General features: G+C 48.3%; 1 protein-coding gene and 1 long non-coding RNA gene across 3 annotated transcripts in view; one reads left to right on the top strand and one right to left on the bottom strand.

Annotated features, from left to right (window-relative positions):
- Window positions 1-5709, bottom strand: part of NEGR1 (neuronal growth regulator 1) — a 672070-nt gene extending 666361 nt beyond the window's left edge. The window contains exon 1 of one of the 2 annotated variants that reach the window (XM_075320310.1): window positions 5325-5709. In XM_075320310.1, coding sequence (XP_075176425.1) covers window positions 5325-5506 — 182 coding nt within the window. In that variant the 5' untranslated portion in view covers window positions 5507-5709. The remainder of the gene's footprint in view (window positions 1-5324) is intronic. The other variant, XM_075320311.1, reaches the window with a different exon arrangement.
- LOC142248901 (uncharacterized) overlaps window positions 5566-21923 on the top strand; it is a 34744-nt gene continuing 18386 nt past the window's right edge. Inside the window, exons 1-2 of the long non-coding RNA XR_012724956.1 lie at window positions 5566-5984; window positions 8989-9247. This is a non-coding gene — a long non-coding RNA (uncharacterized LOC142248901). The remainder of the gene's footprint in view (window positions 5985-8988; window positions 9248-21923) is intronic.

Below are 21923 nucleotides of genomic sequence, written 5' to 3'. Positions count from 1 at the left end.
TAGGGGTTGACTTATCAAAAAAATAAATAAAAGATAAATAAATAAAAGATAATAATATATAGATTTACATATATATGTATATATATATATATATATATACATTATATATATATATGTACATATACAGTATATATATATATGTATATATGTATATAGTATATGTATATGTGTGTGTATATATATATATATATATATATATATATATATATAATATATATATATATAAAAAGCATGCTTCCAGCTGGCAATCAGCTGATGACCTAAACCCAAGTTCTGACCAGTCAGGGACCACCCTCAATAAGATGTAAACTTACTGGAAATAGGGTTAGGATTAATGGAGGCACTAGATGAAGGTATGGGTACGATACATTCAATGTCTGATCTCCGCTATGGTGCGGGGATCTATTGTGTTCACACTCATAGACTTTTTGTTGTATGATTGGACTTTCCATTGTCTATAAATTCCATCTTAAAGGGGCTGTAAACCCCTGGCTGCTTTCTTCCAGAAATAGCGCCCCCTCTGTCCATGGTTGGTGTCTGGTACTGCAGCTCAGGACTTATATGTTTATGGTCTTTCATTTTTCGCTGTTGGTTCTCACTAAGATCCCAATTCCAGGAAAGAGGAAATAATAAACAGAAAACATAGGGTTTATGAATCTTGTATCAATGCTGGTGATATATGGAAACTACCTGCTTGGGGTCATAACGTGCGAATGTGGGAGGGGTAACCTGCGCCATGACCACCCCTTCCCGCAGACCCCATAGCAGCTACACGGGCAGCCTCAGGAATGGGTGGTCTCCTGCCCCTCACTGTCAGCTTTGCATCTCATGGAGTGTGAAATATCATTGCTCTGAGGCTGCTGTGAATGTAACAGTCCAGGCACAAGGCGGGGAGGAAAATGTACAGTGATAACAGCCTCTTCTATCTGGATAGCAAATCTCTATAGATTAAGTATCACAAATGCAAATATTCACAATGGAATGTCACTGTAAAGTCATTTACAGGCCTCACACCTCAATCTGATGTATGCACAACACAAGATCATTGTGCAAGTCATAGGAGAAGAATCCAGCCTCGAAGCACTAAATCGGGAAGTGGAGACTTGTCATGGCAAGAAAGCTGCATTGTAATGAGCAGAGAATGGTGGAGCAATATGGCAAAAAACAACAGCAAAGAAAGAAAACAGCAAAATATTAGATAGATAGATAATAGACAGATAGATAGATAGATAGATAGATAGATAGATAGATAAATAGATATATAGATAGAGGGATAGATAGATAAATAGATATATAGATAGAGGGATAGATAGATAGATAGATAGAGGGATAGATAGATAGATGGATAGATAGAGGGATAGATAGATAGATACAGGTCAGCACTATAGGTACTGGGATTTACATATGGCTGCATTCTGGATGTTACACAACCACCCTCACACTTTTCCATCCTCCCATGTCTCTCTCCAATACATATTTTGGCTCCTATGTGTTCTTTTCATTGCACTTTTCTTGCTCACAGGACTGATTTCTAGCACTGAAGAATCCTTATCCCTGCCATTAACGCTTTATGTGACACAACAACAGACTGAATATTTCCATTCTGCTTCCCAAAGAGCTCAGTTACCCAATAGGAATAAGCTTAAAAGATACCTTTAGAATTATAAAAATAAAATGCATATCGATAAGTGATCAGCATTAGGACCCTGCCTAAGTCCCCATAGCAGGGCTTAACTACATTCAGATTGCTTGTGGCAAGAAGAGGAGCAGATCAAAGTAACTGTAGAGATAAAGCAGTGAACAGGGATGAGAAGTGCAATGAGTATGTAGAGGAGGGTGTTTTTTTTACTGATAATACTAATATTTTGTATTTATATAGCACCAACATATTCCGCAGCACTTTACAATTCAAAGGGAACATGCACAGACAGGATGAGATACAAAGTATCAATTGGTAATTGTAAACCTTAATGAAGGAAAGTTTACAGAGAAGGGAAGTAATGGCTGATGCAGGAGCCATGCACTGGGATAGATCCCCAGCACCATATGTGAACAGCATTTATTAAGACAAGGTTTAGCTCCTAATCTCCATTTACTAATGACTCACAAAGTAGGGTGAGGGCTGTGTTTGCAGTGAAAATCCCAACATCTTTAAAGCCCAATGAGCAAATATTGAACATGCAGCATATTCACAGCCCTGGAATTCTGCAGAATTGATACAAACAGAAACATATTTACAAATACAAGTTACAGTGAAACAAAACAGGAAGAATCAAACCAATGTATCCTATACTGAATGATCTCTGTAGTAAAGTCATAGCGAGCAAAACATGGACACAGCAATGAAGGGGCTGATATCAGCTGCATGATATCCATAGCATAGGATACATAATACAGCCACTGCTCTGCTACAATGGATATAGAGAGAGTGCACACAACCTGCACACACAGAGGCTGCTGCACACACAGAGGCTCCTGCACACACAGAGAGGCTCCTGCACACACAGAGAGGCTCCTGCACACACAGAGAGGCTCCTGCACACACAGAGAGGCTCCTGCACACACAGAGAGGCTTCTGCACACACACAGAGGCTCCTGCACACACAGAGAGGCTCCTGCACACACAGAGGCTCCTGCACACACAGAGGCTCCTGCACACACAGAGAGGCTGCTGCACACACAGAGGCTCCTGCACACACAGAGAGGCTCCTGCACACACAGAAAGGCTCCTGCACACACAGAGAGGCTCCTGCACACACAGAGAGGCTCCTGCACACACAGAGGCTCCTGCACCCACAGAGAGGCTTCTGCACACACAGAGGCTCCTGCACACACAGAGAGGCTCCTGCACACACAGAGGCTCCTGCACACACACAGAGGCTCCTGCACACACACAGAGGCTCCTGCACACACAGAGGCTCCTGCACACACAGAGAGGCTCCTGCACACACAGAGGCTCCTGCACACACAGAGGCTTCTGCACACACACAGAGGCTCCTGCACACACAGAGAGGCTCCTGCACACACAGAGAGGCTCCTGCACACACAGAGGCTTCTGCACACACAGAGAGGCTCCTGCACACACAGAGGTTTCTGCACACACACAGAGGCTCCTGCACCTGCGATAATGACCATTATAATCTCATCAGCAATGATAAATCCAGTAAGCTAATGATCATGGCATTACAGATTGTGGTCTCATTAAATACTAAGAAGCAAATACCTGCTCAGGGTAAGGAGGCTTTAATACTATTAGCAGAGAGCAGCATCTTGTGTTGTGTTTGCACATCAGTCTTTGGGGATAAAGTGGGGAAAAAAGTGCATTTATGACAATAGATATTGTATAGAAATTGAAGTTGTGCATAGTGAGGGGAGGGGGTCTGAGATCAGACTGGGGGCAATGTGCACTAATACAAGTCTATAGCTATTACACAAGCAGCTTTCTAACCATTTCATGACTGAGTGACAATATCACTGCCCACTGTATATCCAGAAGGCACATGCATCAGTAGGGCGAGGGCAGGAGCCATTAACCCTTGCAGACAATAGTTGCACACTGCCCCACTGTATATTTAGAAGGCATATGCATCACTTAGGAGAGCGCAGGAGCCCTTAACCCTTGCAGACCACAATTGCACACTGCCCCACTGGCATATGCATCAGTTGGGAGAGGGTAGGAACCGTTAACCCTTGCAGACAATAGTTGCACACTGCCCCACTGTATATTCAGAGGGCATATGCATCGGTAAGGAGAGGGCAGGAGACATTAACCCTTGCAGACCCCAGTTGCCCACTGCCCCACTGGCATATGCATCAGTAGAGAGAGGGCAGGAGACATTAACCCTAGCAGACCACAGTTGCACTCTGCCCCACTGTATATCCAGGAGGCATATGCATCAGTAGAGAGGGCAGGAGCCATTAACCCTTGCAGACTAGAGTTGCACACTGCCCCACTGTATATCCAGGAGGCATATGCATCAGTAGAGAGGGCAGGAGCCATTAACCCTTGCAGACTAGAGTTGCACACTGCCCACTATATATCCAGAAGACATATGCATCAGTAAGGAGAGGGCAGGAGTCATTAACCCCTTGCAGACCACAGTTGCACACTGCCTCACTGTATATCCAGAAGGCATATGCATTAGTAAGGAGAGGGTAAGAACAATTAACCCTTGCAGACAATAGTTTCACACAGCCCCACTGTATATCCAGAAGGCATATGCATCAGTAAGGAGAGGGCAGGAGCCATTAACCCCTTGTAGACCACAGTTGCACACTGCCCCACTGTATATTCAGAGGGCATATGCATCGGTAAGGAGAGGGCAGGAGACATTAACCCTTGCAGACCACAGTTGCCCACTGCCCCACTGGCATATGCATCAGTAGAGAGAGGGTAGGAACCATTAACCCTAGCAGACCACAGTTGCACACTGCCCCACTGTATATCCAGGAGGCATATGCATCAGTAGAGAGAGGGCAGGAGCCATTAACCCTTGCAGACTAGAGTTGCACACTGCCCACTATATATCCAGAAGACATATGCATCAGTAAGGAGAGGGCAGGAGCCATTAACCCCTTGCAGACCACAGTTGCACACTGCCTCACTGTATATCCAGAAGGCATATGCATTAGTAAGGAGAGGGTAAGAACAATTAACCCTTACAGACAATAGTTTCACACAGCCCCACTATATATCCAGAAGACATATGCATCAGTAAGGAGGGGGCAGGAGCCATTAACCCCTTGCAGACCACAGTTGCACACTGCCCCACTGTATATCCAGAAGGCATATGCATCAGTAGGGAGAGGGTAGGATCCATTAACCCTTGCAGACCACAGTTGCACACTGCCCCACTGAATATCCAGGAGGCATATGCATCAGTAGGGAGAGGGTAGGAGCCATTAACCCTTGCAGACCCCAGTTGCACACTGCACCACTGCAAGTCCTCCTGGGCAGCAGTCTTGCCCCTTGCAGTGAGGGATGAAGATGCCCCCCACCTCCTCAGATGAGACCCAGTTACACAACTTCAGTCTATCTCTTCCATACAGCTCCCCCTACCTCCATGCACAGACATCTCCAAAAAAACAAACAAACCTGAGGTCTCCACTGTAGCTCAACACAAGCAAGAAATAGGAACAAAAAAAAAAGAAAGTAGTTGTCACAGAGACTGTAGGAAGAAGCAGATCCTGAGCAGAAGAAGAACACAACCCCCAATCTCCACAAGGTTGTCACAGTGCAAAAAAAAAGAAAGAACAGAGCAAATTCCAAAGAAGTAACAAGAACATAAGACAAGACAGCGCGGGGCAGCCAGGCCGGGTCCTACCTCAGCATGGCTGTCTCTCCTTGCTTGACGACCAGGTTGTCCACTGCTGGCCAGGAGTAGTCCATGCTCTGTCCAGCGGGCAAGCAGGAGGGCAGCAGACAGCACACACTGAGGATGACAGCGGCCAGCCACTGGTGTGAGCAGCAAGCAGCAGCACCCTGCACCAACATCATCATGTCCATCACTGCTGGGGCTGCCCCTGTCAGCCTGGGATCCCTGGCAGAACGCAGGAGGAGGAGGAGGAGGAGGAAGAGTGCAGGGAAGCGCTGCTGCTGGAGAATGAGCAGGCACGGCAGCTGCAGCAGCAGCACACGTCCCCCAGGCTCTCAGCCGGTTGCCATGCGGCCGTTTCCCTAGCAACCACAGCCGGGGAGTAGAGCTGGTGCTGGTGCTGATGCTACAGCAGACAGTGCAACACCCAGCAGCCCCTCAGCAGACCCCTCCTGCCACCCCGGCCTGACAGGAAGGGTTATCTGAGGGCTGCAGGCGGCAAGGGCTTCATTCCTGCACTGAAAACTTTCTAATTACCCCCAGGGAGATAGTATAAACCAGAGCATCTCCTGCTCACACCGCAAAGAAAGCCAGGGTACCAGACCATAGCGACAAAACCACGAAAAACGATGACCATCATACGTCAGTCATAAAAGGGATCAACAACAGGTAAGAATAGGAATGCCATTGTCAGAGCTGATTTTATCTTATTTTATTATCCAGGTCTCAAGTCATCAACAGAGAGGTAAAACGAAGAAAGGTGCGGAGCCCCCCCTGCCCCCGGCCGAGGGATGGAGGAAGGAAAGGGTTAATGCAAAAAACGAGGAGATTCTGTAATAACGTAGCGATTGCAATCAGCGACACAAATGGAGCAGTCGGACTGCGGCGCCAGATATAGATACTGGGTCAGCGCCGAACTCTGCCTTATTGCAGGGACCTATCATTCTTATATTTATGTGGAATCCGTGGCACGTAGATAGGTAAAGCTTAAAGGGGCTGTCCACGGAGAAAAAGCATCACTAGTGATGAGCGGGCACTACCATGCTCGGGTGCTCGGTACTCGTAACTAGTGATGAGCGGGCACTACCATGCTCAGGTGCTCAGTACTGGTAACTAGTGATGAGCGGGCACTACCATGCTCGGGTGCTCGGTACTCGTAACTAGTGATGAGTGAGCACTACCATGCTCGGGTGCTCAGTACTTGTAACTAGTGATGAGCGGGCACTACCATGCTCGGGTGCTCAGTACTCGTAACTAGTGATGAGCGGGCACTACCATGCTCGGGTGCTCAGTACTGGTAACTAGTGATGAGCGGGCACTACCATGCTCGGGTGCTCAGTACTGGTAACTAGTGATGAGCGGGCACTACCATGCTCAGGTGCTCAGTACTGGTAACTAGTGATGAGCGGGCACTACCATGCTCGGGTGCTCAGTACTCGTAACTAGTGATGAGCGGGCACTACCATGCTCGGGTGCTCAGTACTGGTAACTAGTGATGAGTGGGCACTACCATGCTCGGGTGCTCAGTACTCGTAACTAGTGATGAGCGGCACTACCATGCTCAGAGGTTCGCAACTTGTGTGCTGAGTATAATGTAAGTCAACAGAGAACTGTACCAGAAAAATGTTCAGTTTCCCATTGACTTCCATTATACTCAGTACTCAAGTCGCTCCCATCCGACATCCTCCAGCTTATTACCAGTACAGGGCACCTGAACATGGTACTGCTTACTCATCACTAGTTATGAGCACTGAGCACCTGAGCATGGTAGTGCCCGCTCATCACTACACTGTGTGTAGAATTATTAGGCAAATGAGTATTTTGATCACATGATACTTGTTATACATGTCGTCCTACTCCAAGCTGTATAGGCTCAGAGCCAACTACCAATGAAGTAAATCAGGTGATGTGCATCTCTGTAATGAGGAGGGGTGCGGTGTAATGACATCAACACCCTATATAAGGGGTGCTTAATTATTAGGCAACTTCCTTTCCTTTGGCAAAATGGGTCAGAAGAGAGATTTGACGGGCTCTGAAAAGTCCAGAATTGTGAGATGTCTTGTAGAGGGATGCAACGTCTTGAAATTGCCAAACCTTTGAAGCGTAATCACCGAACAATCAAGCTTTTCATGACAAATAGCCAACAGGGTCTCAAGAAGCGTGCTGGGAAAAAAAGGTGAAAAAATAACTGCCCATGAATTGAGCAAAATCAAGCGTGAAGCTGCCAAGATGCCATTTGCCACCAGTTTGGCCATATTTCAGAGCTGCAACGTTACTGGAGTATCAAAAAGCACAAGGTGTGCCATACTCAGGGACATGGCCAAGGTAAGGAAGGCTGAAAAACCACCACCTCTGAACAAGAAACATAAGATAAAACGTCAAGACTGGGCCAAGAAATATCTTAAGTCTGATTTTTCAAAGGTTTTATGGACTGATGAAATGAGAGTGACTCTTGATGGGCCAGAGGCTGGATCAGTAAAGGGCAGAGAGCTCCACTCCGACTCAGACGCCAGCAAGGTGGAGGTGGGGACTGGTATGGGCTGGCATCATCAAAGATGAACTTGTGGGACCTTTTCGGGTTGAGGATGGAGTGAAGCTCAACTCCCAGACCTACTGCCAGTTTCTGGAAGACAACTTCTTCAAGCAGTGGTACAGGAAGACGTCGGTATCGTTCAAGAAAAACATGATTTTCATGCAGGACAATGCTCCATCACATGCATCCAACTACTCCACAGCGTGGCTGGCCAGTAAAGGTCTAAAGATGAAAAAATAATGACATGCCCCCCTTGTTCACCTGATCTGAACCCCATAGAGAACCTGTGGTCCCTCATAAAATGTGAGATCTACAGGAAGGGAAAACAGTACACCTCTGGGAGCAGTGTCTGGAGGCTGTGGTGGCTGCTGCACCCAATGTGGATCGTAAACAGCTCAAGCAATGACAGAATCTATGGATGGTCGGCTGCTGAGGGTCATCAGAAAGAAAGGGGGCTATATTGGTCACTAATTTTTGGGTTCTGTTTTTGCATGTCAGAAATGTTTATTTCTAAATTTTGTGCAGTTATATTGCTTTACCTGGTGAAAATAAACAAGTGAGATGGGAATATATTTGGTTTTTATTAAGTTGCCTAATAATTCTGCACAGTAATAGTTACCTGCACAAACAGATATCCTCCTAAGATAGCCAAATCTAAAAATAACCACTCCAACTTCCAAAAATATTAAGCTTTGATATTTATGAGTCTTTTGGATTGATTGAGAACATAGTTGTTGATCAATAATAAAAAAAATCCTCTAAAATGCAACTTGCCTAATAATTCTGCACACGGTGTAGTTACAAGTGTGGCGCCCCTGAAGCTCCAGTCACCACAGAGTATTGCACCTTATTTAAGGTGTGATATTTGCCTCGGGTAAGGAGGGGGTTAATCACCGATGTTCCACATTCACGCTTTACATGCAGCTTAGGAGCCTTGTCACTGGGGGTATGTCTCAGGGAAGGCAGGGGGTGGCCATCACAATGCATGGGACTTTCCCGGTCACTGAAGCCAGCCACCGGGGGGGCGGGTTCCACTTGGGGTAGAAGTAGGAGCAACTCACACAATCTTCAGTCAGTCTACCCAGGACATCAGCTCTGGGACATGACACCACCATCTTCCCTTCATCTTTTCTTTCACAGGGCCTAGGCTTGGAGCGGAGCGCTCAGCCCGAGTTCCTCATTGCTGGAGGGGCAACTCTGACAAAGAACATTTTTCAAACACCGGTGGCTTCTTTCAACTTATGCGAGGTTGACGGGACCCATCACAGCGGTGACCAGTGCTTCTGCAACAGCGACTGGACCCATCACAGCGGTGACCAGTGCTTCTGCGGCAGCGACGGGACCCATCACAGCGGTGACCAGTGCTTCTGCGGCAGCGACTGGGCTACTTAAAAGAAATGTGAGTAAAGACACCTGGAACTGCAGGAGCCGACTCAGACTCTCATTACTGGCACAAGTGCCCACGCCCCGGAGCCCACAGCCACTGCCACTACCACTACTCCCCTCATCATCCTCTCCGATCCACCTGTGAGGAGCGACACCATCTCTACTGCTATTACCATCCACCCCGGAGGATAGCGATAGCAGCGGCAGTAATCCCTGGCAGGTGGCATCATGACAAACAACCATCATCATCATCCTTATCTACCCATCTCCCTCCGTGTATACCTCGGGGTCACTAAACCAGGCAAGGCCACCTGTGACATCCCCTGACCCTCACCGGCCCGGCGACGAGTATGTTCCCCAACCCCCTGGGGCATTACACAAGTACTGAGCACCTGAGCATGGTAGTGCCCGCTCATCACTAGATACAAGAACTGAGCACCCGAGCATGGTAATGCCCGCTCATCACTAGTTACCAGTACCAAACACCCGAGCATGGTAGTGCCCGCTCATCACTAGTTACCAGTACCAAACACCCGAGCATGGTAGTGCCCGCTCATCACTAGTTACCAGTACTAAGCACCCGAGCATGCTAGTGCCCGCTCATCACTAGTTACCAGTACTGAGCACCCGAGCATGGTAGTGCCCGCTCATCACTAGTTACGAGTACTGAGCACCCGAGCATGGTAGTGCCCACTCATCACTAGTTACAAGTACCAAGCACCCGAGCATGGTAGTGCCCGCTCATCACTAGTTACCAGTACTGAGCACCCGAGCATGGTAGTGCCCGCTCATCACTAGTTACCAGTACTGAGCACCCGAGCATGGTAGTGCCCGCTCATCACTAGTTACCAGTACTGAGCACCCGAGCATGCTAGTGCCCGCTCATCACTAGTTACGAGTACTGAGCACCCGAGCATGGTAGTGCCCACTCATCACTAGTTACAAGTACCAAGCACCCGAGCATGGTAGTGCTCGCTCCTCACTAGTTACAAGTACAGAGCACCCGAGCATGGTAGTGCCCGCTCATCACTAGTTACCAGTACTGAGCACCCGAGCATGGTAGTGCCCGCTCATCACTAGTTACAAGTACTGAGCACCCGAGCATGGTAGTGCCCGCTCATCACTAGTTACAAGTACAGAGCACCCGAGCATGGTAGTGCCCACTCATCACTAGTTACCAGTACAGAGCACCCGAGCATGGTAGTGCTCGCTCATCACTAGTTACAAGTACAGAGCACCCGAGCATGGTAGTGCCCGCTCATCACTAGTGCTGATATCGTTAAACAATGATACATATGAAGGAATTGATGTCTATATTGACACCCGCTGCTTCTATAGGATGATGCCGCAGTGAGGATGCACTGTATGTAATATTGGTTATGACCGAGTGTTGATACATTATATGTTCTTCGTAGGGAGGAACCTAAACAGGAACATTGTGAGTGTCAGCCGGGGACACAGTGTGACTTGCAGCCGCCATTTGATTGACAGGAGCATTTATTGAAACAAAGTGACAGAGATGGAAGAGAGCGAGTGCGAAAGTGTTAGAGATTGACAGAAAGAGAGAGAAGGGGGAGGGGAGATAAACAGAGAAGAAGGATTATGGGGAAACATTGAGAATAAAGGGATAAGAACAGAAAGCGTCACTGAGGGCGGGAGAAGAGGAGGAGGCTGCGTCCCGCGGTGTCCAGCTCTGCATGGATGCACGGTCACCCCAATACTCATTATGGGGTCATCCTCATGTGTGACGGTGATACAATGTAAGGAATCTATTACAATAGGTTAACTCTACAGTTACCCTGGCCAACTACTATGCTCGAGTGTTCGGTACTCGTAACTAGTGATGAGCGGGCACTACCATGAAAATCTTCCATTTTATTCGGTACAGGAGTCAAGCCTGTCCAAATCTATATATATAATTGCCTTATTCTGTCTGTCTGTCTGTCTGTCTTGCTCCAAAATTGTCTCCTTACGGTGACACAAAGCTGATTGGCCGCTGGGCTCGCCATGGCCCCGCCCCCCCCGCACGGATTGGCTGCTCGCCCAGGCTGCGCCCCCACACGAATTGGCCGGCCACTTGCCCAGGCTCCGCCCCCCCGACAGATTGGCCTCTCGCCCCGGCACCCTGCAGGCATTGGCAACTCGGCCACGCCCCGCCCCCTCACGCAATGCACGCTAGCTCTGGCCCCGCCCCCCCCGCATTCCCCGAACCGACACGGTCACGGAGCCACGACTACCAGGTGAGTACTGTACCCCTGGGAGCCCACATCAGCGTACGCCGCCAAACCAGCCGACACATACCCTCGCATTGCTGGGGCTGGCCGGCGTATGCTGGTGTGGGCTCCCGTGCAAGCGGGGGACGAGATACGCTGGTAACCATGGTAGCATAGTTACCAGCGCATCAAGGTCCTGCAGCGGCGGAAAATACACACACGCACACACATAACAGCACACACACACACACACACACATCAGATCACACTCACTCTCACACACACCTCACACACACCTCACACACACATCACATCGCATCCACACACTCACAACATCCTGGGATATCGCTTGCTTCTCGGCGGCGATATTGTGCTGTGAGCTTCCAGGACCTGCCGGAGGATCACATGGCCGGAAGCATGTGGTATCTCCGGATGTTGTGAGTGTGAGCGCGTATGTGCAATATCGTCAATGTGTGTGTGCGTGAGTGTATGCGATCGGGTGTGTGTGAGTGTATGCGATCGGGTGTGTGTGAGTGTATGCGATCGGGTGTGTGTGAGTGTATGCGATCGGGTGTGTGTGAGTGTATGCGATCGGATCTGTGAGTGTCGGCAGAAGAGCACGGCGTGCTGGAGGAGGCTGGGAGGAGAGAGGCTGATCCTGGGGAAGTCTGAGGCTGGGGTAGGCTGGGAGGAGAGAGGCTGATGCTGGGGACCGAAAAGGCTGATGCTGGGAGGAGAGAGGCTGATGCTGGGGACCGAAAAGGCTGATGCTGGGAAGAGAGAGGCTGATGCTGGGATGAGAGAGGCTGATGCTGGGATAAGAGAGGCTGATGCTGGGAGGAGAGAGGCTGATGCTGGGGACAGAGAGGCTGATGCTGGGAGGAGAGAGGCTGATGCTGGGATGAGAGAGGCTGATACTGGGGACAGAGAGGCTGATGCTGGGATGAGAGAGGCTGATACTGGGGACAGAGAGGCTGATGCTGGGGACAGAGAGGCTGATGCTGGGATGAGAGAGGCTGATGCTGCGGGTAGAGAGGCTGATGCTGGGGACAGAAAAGGCTGATGCTGGGAGGAGAGAGGCTGATGCTGGGGACAGAGAGGCTGATGCTGGGAGGAGAGAGGCTGATGCTGGGGACAGAAAAGGCTGATGCTGGGATGAGAGAGGCTGATACTGGGGACAGAGAGGCTGATGCTGGGGACAGAGAGGCTGATGCTGGGATGAGAGAGGCTTATGCTGCGGGTAGAGAGGCTGATGCTGGGAGGAGAGAGGCTGATGCTGCGGGCAGAGAGGCTGATGCTGCGGGTAGAGAGGCTGATGCTGGTGCAGCCTGGGGGATGGAGCATGATGGGGGGTGCGCAGCATGGGGGATGGAGCACGTTTGGGAGTGCGCAGCATGGCGCATGGAGCACGTTTGGGAGTGCGCAGCATGGCGGATGGACCACGTTTGGGAGTGCGCAGCATGGCGGATGGAGCACGTTTGGGAGTGCGCAGCATGGCGGATGGACCACGTTCGGGAGTGCGCAGCATGGCGGATGGAGCACGTTTGGGAGTGCGCAGTATGGCGGATGGAGCACGTTTGGGAGTGCGCAGCATGGCGGATGGACCACGTTTGGGAGTGCGCAGCATGGCGGATGGAGCATATTTGGGAGTGCGCAGCATGGGAGATGGAGCACGATGGGGGGTGTGTAGTATGGCGGATGGACCACGTTTGGGAGTGCGCAGCATGGCGGATGGAGCATGTTTGGGAGTGCGCAGCATGGCGGATGGAGCACGATGGGGAGTGCGCTGCATGGGGGATGGAGCACGATGGGGGGTGCGGAGTATGGCGGATGGAGCACGTTTGGGAGTGCGCAGCATGACGGATGGAGCATGTTTGGGAGTGCGCAGCATGGCGGATGGAGCACGTTTGGGAGTGCGCAGCATGGGAGATGGAGCACGATGGGGGGTGCGCAGCATAGGGGATGGAGCACGATGGGGAGTGCGCTGCATGGGGGATGGAGCACGATGGGGAGTGCGCTGCATGGGGGATGGAGCACGATGGGAAGTGCACACCTCCCCCCAACACACACACACACGCGCGCGCGCACTGCACAACACACCACACACACACACTGGGAACCACAAACAACTGCCCTACACAGACACCCACACACACAGACAACGCTGCACACACAAATATACGCACATACCGCACAACACACACATTGCACAAAACATACCTCCCCCCAAAACACACCACACACACACAAACCGCGCAACACACACACAACGCTACAGACACACAGCGCTCCACAAACAACGCAACACACGCAACACACATACAACACCGCTCTCACCCCCCGCGACACTCAGAACATGTACAGCGCCCTACACAAACACTTGGTAACTACACACAACAACATCTATATAATATATATATATATAACAAAAATCATACATGAACTACACAATACGTAAATTCTAGAATACCCGATGCGTAGAATCGGGCCACCTTCTAGTAATATATATAGACTGCACCAGCAGAATAGTGAGTGCAGCTCTGGTGTATAATACAGGAGGTAACTCAGGATCAGTACAGGATCAGTAATGTAATGTATGTACACAGTGACTGCACCAGCAGAATAGTGAGTGCAGCTCTGGAGTATAATACAGGATATAACTCAGGATCAGTACAGGATCAGTAATGTAATATATGTACACAGTGAGCGCACCAGCAGAATAGTGAGTGCAGCTCTGGAGTATAATACAGGAGGTAACTCAGGATCAGTAATGTTGAGTTTCTGGTTCTTGTCACATTCCCATTTCTTTGCATTCTCTTCTCTCTTACACAATAGGGAGGCGCTGCAGGTGAATGTACGTTTGCTGGTAACTGATAGGACTATATATCTCAGTAGAGAAGATTTAGCAATAGATTTTTTTATTATAAAGTGTTTGTCCTGATTAATGATACTGACCACCTATCCTAAGACTGGTCTTCAGTATCCCATCAGTGGGGGGGTCAACATCTGACGCCCCAACAAATCTCCATATACCTGGGGCCGCAGCCACCGCAGCGTGCAGTGTACAAATGCAGAACACTACAGCGCCGCTCACTTTGTAGTGGCCGCTCTTGGCTACTGCAACTCAGATCACAATCACATTAATAGGAGCTGAGCTGGAGGAGTGAGATCGGGCCTGCACTGTCCCATAGACTGTTGATATCCAGCCACCGTGATACTTGATGACAGCTGCTTGATGAGGGTCTGCGTGTCGCCCCCCACTAATCTGACATTATTGATCACTAATATGATGAGCGTGGACAGCCACTTTAAGGTATAAATAACATGTACATATACACTGATGGGCTCAATGGTCTCCATTCTGCTGCCTAATCTCTGCACCTAAATAACCTCTGCACCCTTGGGGCTCCCAGCGCCCAGGCCAAGATGCCAAGCAAGATGCCGGCCAAGATGCCAAGCAAGATGCAGGCCAAGATGCCAAGCAAGACGCAGGCCAAGATGCCAAGCAAGATGCTGGCCAAGATGCCAAGCAAGATGCAGGCCAAGATGCCAAGCAAGATGCCGGCCAAGATGCGAAGCAAGATGCAGTCCAAGATGCCAAGCAAGACGCAGGCCAAGATGCCAAGCAAGACGCAGGCCAAGATGCCAAGCAAGATGCCGGCCAAGATGCCAAGCAAGACGCAGGCCAAGATGCCAAGCAAGACGCAGGCCAAGATGCCAAGCAAGATGCCGGCCAAGATGCCAAGCAAGACGCAGGCCAAGATGCCAAGCAAGATGCCGGCCAAGATGCCAAGCAAGATGCCGGCCAAGATGCCAAGCAAGATGCAGGCCAAGATGCCAAGCAAGATGCAGGCCAAGATGCCAAGCAAGACGCAGGCCAAGATGCCAAGCAAGACGCAGGCCAAGATGCCAAGCAAGATGCCGGTCAAGGTGCTAAGCAAGACGCAGGCCAAGATGCCAAGCACGATGCCGGCCAAGATGCTAATAAGACGCCCTCTCCACTTCACCCTCAGCATTGCTGTGTTACAGTGCATAGGCTTCTGTGCTTTGCAGATATCCGCGCTCTTCTGCAATGTATCCTCCTTGGAGAGGAGCCTCCGTCACCCCCATCACAGTGTTTTCTCTCATTACTCCACAGACACCACAGCTGTCACTTTCCCATTCACCTGTCACATCCTTCTTCATTTACTAGTTCATTCCCTCTCTCTTCTTCTTTACACCAAGTGTTGCCTTTCTAATTCCGTCACCTTTTGCCTGTCACCATCCATCATCCGGATCCCTGCCTCTAAGTTCACCATTATCGCTCCTTTTCACGTGCGCCTTCCTCTAACAATCAGCTTCTTCTGCAGCAGGTCTCATTCACTTAATCACCCATTCACTTATTTACTGCTGATTTCTTCCATTTCCCTTTGCATATTTTACAAAAGCAGCAAATGCATCAAAGTAGGGGGGACGGGAGCACAAGTGGCATCATTAAAAGTCTCCACAGGGGAAAATAATGCATTGAAAGTGTCTGGCTCATCAGGACAAATGTCCCAGGTGCAGCTCAGAGAATCGCACTGTCAGACCTGGACCATCCATGTATTACATAATTGGATACTCATCCTAGTGGTAATACCACATTTCACCAGTAGTGGCCACTGCAGATGATGCAGCCTCTACACATAAATATAACGATATATATATACCTTTTTATATATACAGTATATATTTATATATATATATATATATATATATATATAAATATATATATATATATATATATATATATATATATATATATATATATATATATATATATATATATATATATAAAGGTACAAAGTGATGAAAACCTAGGTGCTTCAGTGCTGCCCTTTCTTAGGAATGGTGGGTGGGATAGATCCATCCATCCCTCAGTCCATCCATCCATCCCTCAGTCCATCCATCCATCCCTCAGTCCATCCATCCATCCCTCAGTCCATCCATCCATCCCTCAGTCCATCCATCCATCCCTCAGTCCATCCATCCATCCCTCAGTCCATCCATCCATCCCTCAGTCCATCCATCCATCCCTCAGTCCATCCATCCATCCCTCAGTCCATCCATCCATCCCTCAGTCCATCCATCCATCCCTCAGTCCATCCATCCATCCCTCAGTCCATCCATCCATCCCTCAGTCCATCCATCTCTCAGTCCATCCATCCCTCAGTCCATCCATCCATCCCTCAGTCCATCCATCCATCCCTCAGTCCATCCATCCATCCCTCAGTCCATCCATCCATCCCTCAGTCCATCCATCCATCCCTCAGTCCATCCATCCATCCCTCAGTCCATCCATCCCTCAGTGCATCCATCTCTCAGTCCATCCATCCATCCCTCAGTCCATCCATCCATCCCTCAGTCCATCCATCCATCCCTCAGTCCATCCATCCATCCCTCAGTCCATCCATCCCTCAGTCCATCCATCCATCCCTCAGTCCATCCATCCATTGCTCAGTCCATCCATCCATTCATCCCTAAGTCCATCCATCCCTCAGTCCATCCATCCCTCAGTCCATCCATCCATCCATGCAATCATCCATCCATCCTCTTAGGAATGGTGGGTGGGATAGATCTATTCTTCCCTTCATTCATCCATCCCTCAGTCCATCCATCCATCCATCCCTCCATCCATCCCTCTTTCCATCCATCCTTCCATCCATCCATCCCTCCCTCCCTCCATCCATCCCTCCATCTATCCCTCTCTCCATCCATCCATCCATTCATCCATCCATCCATTCATCCATCCATCCTCTTAGGAATGGTGGGTGGGATAGATCTATTCATCCCTCCACCGTCCATCCCTCAGTCCATCCATCCCTCCATCAATACATCCCTCTTTCTCTCCATCCATCCATCCATTGATCCATCCAGCCATCCATCCATCCATCCCTCTTTCCATCCATCCATCCTTCCTTCCATCCATCCATCCATCCCTCCCTCTCTCCCTCCATCCATTCCTCCATCCATCCCTCTCTCCCTCTAGCTATCGCCCCCTCCATCCTTCCCTCCATCCCTCCCTCTCGTCATCCATCCATCCTTCTCTTGGGTATATCAGCGGTTTTTGGGGGTTTCAGAGACGGCTTCCGCTGATCCCTGCACCAGTTGCAAATCCTGATAGAAGGACTCCTGTATATTTCAATAATCTAAAGAAAACATCAGCATCAGTAAAAATTATATTGAATTGTTTTTATTTACAAAATAAAACTCTATTACAATTTTTGTTTTTCTCCCTTTTCAAGATCTCTGCTTGTTGTCATGAAATGGACTAATTCTTGCTTTTTCCAGTCCCTCTCCTCCAGGCTGCAGTCAGAATATTCCCCCTTGATACATTGTATCAGTTTGTGCTTTGCTGTTTACAGCAGCTGTTGCTTTTGCTGTTGCTGTTCTGTTGCCTAAACGAACACATTGTAACAAACTGTTGCTGAGAGAAGTATTATTTATTAATGTTTGAGACTAATTACCGTGACTTCAACCACACACTATTTCCTTATGAATGTATTGTTAATTTTGCAATAATGCAACTTCAGGGAAATGTATCACTGAATACTATATAAAGAGGCAAATCTTCAAGTACTGAGCCCCAATGGGCATCTGTATCGTTTCCCCCCCCCCCCCCCCCTTCTCGCTACCTCCCAGCTCCCCCCAGTTTGGATCCATTGCAAAGTTTAAAGCCCCCCCCCCCCCCCAGCTAGCTGGGCCAGATATCATGCACCATTAATAGTACTGGGGTCTTCCTATGCTCAGGTGCATTTGCTACTTTTGCACCTTTCATGTATAAATGTATCCACATTGCTTATTATCACCCAGCTTTCCCAGGAGCAGATATTCTCATTAATGTGAGTGCATTGGCATCTTCATTCATGACCTGATTGCCTGCACTTCCAGCACGTTACACAGGGGGCGCTGCAGCTAACCACTTCCCATCTCATAATAATGAGGCTTTACAATAGGCAGTGTGAATGCAGGCATCTGCAGCGCCATCTGTTGGTCACAATAGGGATCGTTCTGTCTAGATTTACATATTCTTTACAGAGGAGCGAATTAAACCCGCCGATTTGCACATTCACCAACTCCTAAAAAAAAATTGACACATTGATTGGATGATTAATAATATTCTGAAAGCGAGGCTATGACAAATCTATATGGTAATGATGTATGAATATCTATTTTTTCCGACACTGCGAATATAGCGTTTAATTAGTAACAGCTGAATATAATTACAATGTCGTAAACTTGTTCCAATCAATAGAACATATTTGCATTGATCAGAATCAATCATTTCTACAAGCTGAGTAGACAGATATATAGTTTTGTGAGAATAGATGGCACATACCCACTGACTGTGGATTTATGACTCAGTGGTTGTCAGCTGTCTGCATGTTCAACCACTAGGTGAAGCTCACTGCATACAAACCACTACACCTCCCATAGATTCCAATATAATCTGTATAATTCATATTCCGTGAGCTCCCCCTAGTGGCAACTGCGTGAAGCCATAATTCTATCATTTACCAAACTATGTAGGATATTAAAAACTGACCTTGATTGTACGATATTCCAAAAAGATCTGGATAAGATGTCAGAATGGGCAGACACTTGGCAAATGAGATTTAATGTTGCTAAAGGTAAAATAATGCACCTAGGATGGAGTAATCCTATAACTGCATATACATTAAATGGAAGTAACCTCCAGACTACAGAACAGGAAAAAGACCAGGGTATTCTCATTACAAACAAGCTGAGCAGCAGCACTCAATGTCAGGCAGCAGCTGCTAAAGCAAACAAGATTTTAGGGTGTATAAAAGGAGAGATTAGATCCCGTGATCCCAACGTATTGTTACCCCTCTATAAATCACTTGTAAGGCCACATCTGGAATATGGGATCCAGTTTTGGGCTCCACATTTTAAAAAGGACATTTAGAAGTTAAGGTCCAGTCACACTAAGCAACTTACCAGCGATCCCAACAACGATAGGGATCGCTGGTAAGTTGCTAGGAGGTTGCTGGTGAGCTGTCACACTGCGACGCTCCAGCGATCCCACCAGCAACCAGTGACCAGCCCCCAGTCTCCTAGTTACAGCACACATCAGGTTAATTAACCCGATGTGTGCTGCAGCTAAATGTGCACAGAGCAGGGAGCAGCGCACAATGCTTAGTGCTGGCTCCTTGCTCTCCTAGTTACAGCACACATCGGGTTAATTACCTGATGTGTGCTGCAGCTACATGTGCACAGAGCAGGAGCCGGCACTGACAGTGAGAGCGGAGGACGCTGGTAACAAAGGTAAATATCGGGTAACCAAGGACAGGGCTTCTTGGTTACCTGATGTTTACATTGGTTACCAGCCTCAGCAGAAGCCGGCTCCCTGCTCACTGCACATTAGTTGTTGCTGTCTCGCTGTCACACACAGCGATCTGTGCTTCACAGCAGGACAGCAACAACTAAAAAATGGCCCAGGACATTCAGCAACAACCAACGACCTCACAGCAGGGGCCAGGTTGTTGCTGGATGTCACACACAGCAACATCGCTAGCAACGTCACAAAAGTTGTTCGTTACCAGCGATGTTGCTAGCGATGTTGCTTAGTGTGACGGGGCCTTTAGAGTCAGTTCAAAGCCGGGCAACTAGATTATTACAAGGAATGGAGGCCGCACGTATGATGAGTAATGGAGGCCGCCCGTATAATGAGTAATGGAGGCCGCCCGTATAATGAGTAATGGAGGCCACCTGTATGATGAGTAATGGAGGCCGCCCGTATGATGAGTAATGGAGGCCGCCCATATGATGAGTAATGGAGGCCGCCTGTATGATGAGTAATGGAGGCCGCCCGTATGATGAGTAATGGAGGCCGCCCGTATGATGAGTAATGGAGGCCGCCCGTATGATGAGTAGTGGAGGCCGCCCGTATGATGAGTAATGGAAGCCGCCCGTATGATGAGTAATGGAGGCTTCCCATATGATGAGTAATGGAGGCTTCCCATATGATGAGTAATGGAGGCCGCCCATATGATGAGTAATGGAGGCCGCCCGTATGATGAGTAATGGAGGCCACCCATATGATGAGTAATGGAAGCCGCCCATATGATGAGTAATGGAGGCTTCCCATATGATGAGTAATGGAGGCTGCCCATATGATGAGTAATGGAGGCCGCCCGTATGATGAGTAATGGAGGCCACCCATATGATGAGTAATGGAGGCCGCCCATATGATGAGTAATGGAGGCCGCCCGTATGATGAGTAATGGAGGCCACCCATATGATGAGTAATGGAGGCCGCCCGTATGATGAGTAATGGAGGCCGCCCGTATGATGAGTAATGGAGGCCACCCGTATGATGAGTAGTGGAGGCCGCCCGTATGATGAGTAATGGAAGCCGCCCATATGATGAGTAATGGAGGCTTCCCATATGATGAGTAATGGAGGCCACCCATATGATGAGTAATGGAGGCTTCCCATATGATGAGTAATGGAGGCTGCCCATATGATGAGTAATGGAGGCCGCCCGTATGATGAGTAATGGAGGCCACCCATATGATGAGTAATGGAGGCCGCCCATATGATGAGTAATGGAGGCCGCCCGTATGATGAGTAATGGAGGCCACCCATATGATGAGTAATGGAGGCCGCCCATATGATGAGAGGTTGAAAAAGTTAGATATGTTTAGCTTAGAAAGAAGATGTCTCAGATGAGATCTCATTTATATGTATAAATACATGTGTGGTCAATATAAAGGACTGGCACATGACTTATTTCTTCCAAAGACAATACTAAGGACCAGGGGGCACTCACTGCGAATGGAAGAAAAGCGATTCCAACAGCTAAATAGGAAAGGGTTCTTTACAGTTAGAGCAGTCAGACTGTGGAACGCCGACCACAAGAGGTAGTAATGGCAGATACTATAACAGCTTTTATATCAGGGCTGGATGATTTCTTCAGTACACAACATTGTTGGTTATAAGTGACTTAGGGACAAATTGTAGAATTGGTGGAGGAGGGGAACTAGATGGACCTAGGTCTTTTTCAACCTAAGTAACTATGTAACCAAGTCAGAAAAATATTAGGACATAATTAGCAAAGTATTGATTATCTAAAGGGAAAATAGTAGAGATTATTTTTAGCAAGAAAATATTTTTTGCATTTTTGCAATTTTACCATGTTATGATGAGAAAGCCTCTTTTTGTCTGTGGATTGCGAAATAAAAGTGCAGCAAATCCAATGCAAATTTGCAATATTTAATAGATTCTACCTGCATGAATGACATTTGCAAATTTCAAATTATTTTCAATCTGCTCTAATTTGTTGCATGTTTCACTTACAGAATCTGCAACAAGTACAGTGGAACCTTGGTTTAAGAGTAACTTGGTTTGAGAGCGTTTTGCAAGACAAGCAAAGCCTTTTACAAATTTGTAACTTGATTTAAGAGCAATGCTTTGCAATAAGAGCAAATACTCACC

The sequence above is a fragment of the Anomaloglossus baeobatrachus genome, chromosome 8, assembly GCF_048569485.1.
Source record: "Anomaloglossus baeobatrachus isolate aAnoBae1 chromosome 8, aAnoBae1.hap1, whole genome shotgun sequence".
Taxonomy (NCBI): domain Eukaryota; kingdom Metazoa; phylum Chordata; class Amphibia; order Anura; family Aromobatidae; genus Anomaloglossus; species Anomaloglossus baeobatrachus.
The sequence above is the reverse complement of the archived record's forward strand: the minus strand, read 5'-3'. Positions and strand labels throughout refer to the sequence as shown.